Genomic DNA, 5,333 nt, shown 5'->3' with positions numbered 1-5,333 from the left:
ATGCCTACCTAGCTGGGATCATTTGAGCCCAGTTTTTTTTTTTTCTCCTGCCCTGGCAGGGGGTCAGACTTGAAGATCTATAAGGTCCCTTCTGACCCTACTTCTATGGTTCTGTGAGCCATTAATTACTACCTTTTGAGCCTGACAGTCCAGCCAGCTTTATATTCACCTTACAGTCCATTCATCTAACCCATACTTCCTTAGCTTGCCTGCAAGAATGCCGTGGGAGATAGTATCAAAAGCCTTGCTAAAGTCAAGGTATATTATTAGGGGTGCACCAATACAGATTTTCATGACCAGTACTGATAGCTGATTATTAACCAGCCATATTGGCCAATTCCGATTTGATAACCAATTTACGGGAATGCGGCTGGGCAGCGTGGAGAGCAGTGCCCTGTAGGTAAGTCTGTGGAGGTGAGGGGGTATATGGGGAGCCAGGCTGAGGCCCCCACGCTGATGGAGGGAGTGGGGAAGGGGCAGGTGCAGGGGATGCTGCCCAGCCAGGGTGATGAATGGCCTTTAGTTCAAGCACCGTTGCCACCACCAGTTTTAAGCACGGGGGATGCCTTTAACCAGAGTGGGGGAGAGGGTGGAATTGGGCTGCTTGCTGTGGGCTTGGGGCTCTCCATCCTGCTGCCTTCACACCAACAGCCCTACACCAGCCCAGTTTTGCCTTGTGCTGCCAGGCTGGTACGGGGCTCTCAGGGCAAAGGCATGAGAGTGGAGAGCTCTGAGCCCACAGCAAGCAGCCTGCATCCACCCTCGCTCTATTCCTATTAAGTGTCCCTGTGCTTAAAAATGCTGGTGGCAGCATTTGAACTAAGGCTCATTGGATGAAGTTTAGTTCAAGCATCCCTGACACCCTTTTTAAGTGCTGGGACACTGATCCTCTGGATGAGCCCCAGCCCCACTTCCCATTCACTGCCCTGGCTGGGTAGTGCCCCCTACCCTTTCCCCCACCCACACCCCTTCCCTCCACAGACTTACCTGTGGGGTGCTGCTCTCCACGCTGCCTGGCTGCATTCCTAGCCATGTGCAGGCTGCACATTTTCATGTGATCCTTGATTTTTATCCTGCCTGGTTACCATACAGAAGAATGCTGGGCCAGGTTGATGGCTTCTGGAGTCTTCTACCTCTCAACTGCTGGTCCACAGGGGCAGCTGGTGAGGCGGGGGGGAAGGAGTGGTGCACTTGCACCCCTCCTTCATCCCTGCTCTGTGTGAAGTTTAAAACCAACTGCCTGGCAGTGGCTGCAGCATTTTTAGTCAGGTAGTGCTGAAAGAATCCATTGATTTCATGTCTTATTATCGCCTCCCTGATTCCTGCTAATCTCTCTCCACTGCAGAGGTGTTAACAGCACTCTCTTTTTTTTTTTTAATAACCTTGATGTTTCACTAGTCAAACTCTCCTTTCTTTTGCAATGTTGCTGTCTATTAGCCATCTGTGGTAATGTCTCTTCCATTTCACAGCCCTGCAGACTTTCTAGCTCTGTCTTAAAATCCTTAACTCAGGTCTAGTAATAACTCAGGTGTGGATGTGACTGACAGCGCAGTATTGGAGGCACGGTCAACATGCTCAACAAGGCTAGATTTTGTTTTACAAATCTGAAGGAGACCTACATTTAACTGTAATAACTGCAGGCCTAAAAATGCAATAACTTTGACTATTTTTTCCTAGCCTGTTGTGGGTTTTTTAAACTTGTATATAGTCTAGCAAATTAGTGCACATTCCAATGGCTTTATTTGTTTTTTGCTTTGATCTTAAACTGAATAATGTGCTAGCCCCCTAGCCTACTAGTAAAGCTTCTAGTTTCTCCTGAACAGGAATAAAATAAGTGCTGAGTTCCATTTCCACCCCCCCTTCTAAATCTTTTATCTGCCCAAGCTGATTCACAGCCAGCTCAGGGCAACCCTGGTCACGGAGCTTGGCTGGTTTGGCCCTGGTTGCGGGGTCCTGCCCAGAGAACCAGTATGGCTGGCACTTAGCTAGCTCCAACATGGGTACTCTCAACTGTCTGGGCTGGTGTGCTGAGCTGCAGCCACTTATCCCTAGTGTGGTGTGGCCATAGCTGCGGCTGTCACTGGGCGCAGTTCCAGTGGGTGCTGCCTGTGTTTACTGGCTGCTGTTCATGACAAAATCCAAACCTGGAGTGAAGCTGTGAATCATGAGCTGACCCAAGGGAACAAGGGTCCCACCCCTACCCTCAAGCAATGTCTTGCCCCCTGCATCCCTTTGTAAGGCACCTCTAACACTGTAATGCTCCCATTTGTCGCCCATTGTCCACACAGCTGCTAGTTCCTCCAATGTTTGTTGGACAGTGAATGGGAGTTGCTGCCATCTGAGCACGTTACACCGTTCTGTCCTCAAGAGAACACACACCATAGATGCGGTTGCATGTCATTTTGCTGACAGCTCCTCTCTGGCATGCGGTTCCTCTCTCCCAGGGCAAAAATAAAACCCCAGGAGATGCCCGTGTTTTACCTTTCTGATGCTTGCCAGCTGTCTCCTAAGCCAAGGGGATGGCTCTCACTCTTACCCATCCTACCTTGGCCTGTGAGTGCAGGGCACAGAGGAAGGGAGCTAAGTGAGTTGTGTGACATGCTGTCACTGCTGAGCAGAGTGTCACAACTGCTGCAGTTGCTACTTCTCCACCTGGGCCATGGGTTAGGGATCCTGAGCCCTGTGTGGAGCTTTGAGGACCCTGCCAGAGCATGAGGGGGGTCCTAGAAGCACCTGTTCGACACAGTTGAAACGCTGGAGACCTGCTACAGCTGCCTGCTTTCCTCACAGCACTCCTGAATCAGACCAGCAGCAATGGCATGGTTCCCAGGCTGTTTCATAGTTTGTAAGGTCGGAAGGGACCTGAGCAGATTATGAAGTCCGACCCCCTGCCATGGCAGAAAAGAGTACTGGGGTCAAACGACCCCAGCAAGGTGTTTATCTAACCTCCTCTTAAAGACCCCCAGGGTAGGAGCCAGCACCACTCCTCTTGGAAGTTGGTTCCAGATCCTAGCTGCCCTGACTTTGAAGTAGCGCCTCCTGATATCTAGCCTAAATCTACCCTCTGCCAGCTTGTGACCATTATTTCTTGTCACTCCTGGCAGTGCTCAGGGGAACAGGGACTCCCCCAGTGCCTGCTGGTCCCCCCTGACTAGTTTGTAAATGGCCACTAGATCCCCCTCAGCCTTCTCTTGTGGAGGCTGAACAGGTTCAGGTCCCTTAGCCTTTCCTTGTTGGGCCTGCCCTGCTGCCCCCTGATCACGCGAGTGGCCTCCTCTGGACCCTCTCCATGTTGTCCACATCCCTCCTGAAGTGCCACGCCCAGCACTGTACAAAACCAAAGCACTGTACATCTCCCAGTACTACAAAAACAAACACACTAGGAGCTGAGCAGAGAAGCCACATGTCCCCCAAACCACTCATACAACAAAGAGAAGCCGAGGGAAAAGACCTGGCCACCCCCATCCACTGTGGTCCCCACAGGCTGTGAGCAAGGTGCCAGTGTCCTGAGTCCTGCTCCAGCAGGTCCCGCTGCCTCTGAGTGCTCAGCTGGGTTCACAGCCCCAGTGTAGGGAGCACATGACAGTTATGGCACCAACCAGCCCAGCCAGAAGCCTGTTATCCAGAGCCTGTGCTAAGGTGTTGTACAGGGACCGGTGTGACCAATGCAAGGAACATTCTGCCCCTGCTTTGGGAACTGGTAGGACTCCAGGCTTCATGTCTGGCCTGCTGGTAAAGTCAGCCCAGCTCACCCGTTGTCTTCCTCCTGGTCCCACAACACGGCCGCAGGCTTTTCTTGAGCTTTAAGTGCTTCCCGAGGAGGCAGCTGTGCTGTGACTGACTGTCTCATGAAGGGTTCTTTACACCCCCTTTCCCATGTGTGTGGCAGGGAGGAGCGAATCAGGAGAGAAGAGGAAGAGCTGGAGAAGCAGAAGTTGCAAGGGGCCATCAGCCAAGCCAAGCTGATGGAGGACTTCATGAAGGAGAAGGAGAAGGAGGTCCTTCAGCTACAGGTGAAGGCTAGAGGCTGAGCACAGGCCTAAGGGGACTATGGGGCCTCGAGGTATAATGCATTGTCCCCTTGTGGCCTGAGGTGGGGCTGAAAGCGTGGCCACTATTGGGCTTCTCTGGAGAAGGGGCCTGCATGGCTTTGAGGAGTGCCTCTGGCCTTCCTAGCTGCCACCACACTGCCAGCGTCAGTAGGCCATGCCGCGTGGGGCAGGCTGGGGAATAGCTGCAGGTGGCAACCAGGGAAGCTTCATGTCTCTGAGGTGCCCCCAGCTCTTGCCCATGTGGTGAAATGGCATCTTCACTGCAGCCCCTCAGGCTCTGCCCTCCTGAAGAGCCATAGAGTAGCCACTTTGGGCACCCTGCACTAGGGCCCTGGAAGCAGCAGTCCTGTGGGCAGCACTGGGGTGGGCTGGAGTCCCCTGGCCACTGGAATGCCCAAGAGAGAAGCCCTGGATGATGCCAGTGTCCATTATGGCAACCCTGTGGGGTGAGGGCAAGCAGAGCATGCTATGGCAAGCAGGTCCTGCTCAAACAGGAGCCCTTCTGCTTTGCATGGCACAAATACCCCCATGCTCAGAGTTGTTGCATCTTCTCCTCTGCTCACAGGAGGAAGCCCGAACCTTCATCACCCCTGAGAACCTGGATGAGCGGATCGAGCAGTGCCTGGACAACCCCCAAAACTACAATTTTGCCATTGACAAAGAGCAGCGCATCATCAGGCGCACTAGCCTGTCCTAGGAGTGCCACCTCCACCTCGGCCTGTTTGGGCAGTGCAGTGGCAGGCTGCCCAACAGTTTCTGTCCAGGTGTTGAGCTCATGGAAGCGGGGGGGCTTCCTGCCCTGGGGACACAGATAAGCCAGGGGATTCTCATTTGAACAAATGGCCTTTGGTGGCCACATGTGGTTCCTGTCCTGAAATGGTCTCACCTACTGGCCGGATCATGGCCCTTCCCTTCAGCACTAATTGCTCATATCTGGGAAATAAAGGGATGCGTTTTGTATGGTGCTGGGTCCTTCCTTCCCTAGGCTTCTCCCTAGGGCCTTTGCAACCTCTGTCCCTGCAGGGTCTCCATGCTCTGCCCATTTGGATTATTCTTGGCATAGTATTCCATGGGGTTGTGACCCGTTTGGCTTTTCCATCCGTGGACGGCAGGGGTGGGGGTGTCTGCCGCCTGCCTCTTGTGCCCAGAGATCTCAAGAGTCAGGGGAGCTGTGAACTGGTAACAGCTGGAATTCCTGTCTCAAGCGATTTCCTTCTGGTCTTACTGCTGTCTCCCCTTGTGCACTTCTCTACTGGAACTGGAGTCAAGGCTGAGAGCAGA

General features: G+C 53.2%; 1 protein-coding gene across 1 annotated transcript in view; it reads left to right on the top strand.

Annotated features, from left to right (window-relative positions):
- LOC109304092 (28S ribosomal protein S26, mitochondrial-like) overlaps positions 1-5,013 on the top strand; it is a 12,240-nt gene extending 7,227 nt beyond the window's left edge. Inside the window, exons 5-6 of the mRNA XM_019526596.1 lie at positions 3,890-4,013; positions 4,618-5,013. Of these exons, the coding sequence (XP_019382141.1) occupies positions 3,890-4,013; positions 4,618-4,749 (256 nt within the window). The 3' untranslated portion in view covers positions 4,750-5,013. The remainder of the gene's footprint in view (positions 1-3,889; positions 4,014-4,617) is intronic.
- The last annotated feature ends 320 nt before the right edge of the window (positions 5,014-5,333 follow it).

The sequence above is a fragment of the Gavialis gangeticus genome, unplaced genomic scaffold (assembly GCF_001723915.1).
Source record: "Gavialis gangeticus isolate Ggan-Ray unplaced genomic scaffold, GavGan_comp1, whole genome shotgun sequence".
Classification (NCBI taxonomy): Eukaryota; Metazoa; Chordata; order Crocodylia; family Gavialidae; genus Gavialis; species Gavialis gangeticus.
Note: the sequence above shows the minus strand (reverse complement) of the source record. Positions and strands in the feature narration are given on the sequence as shown.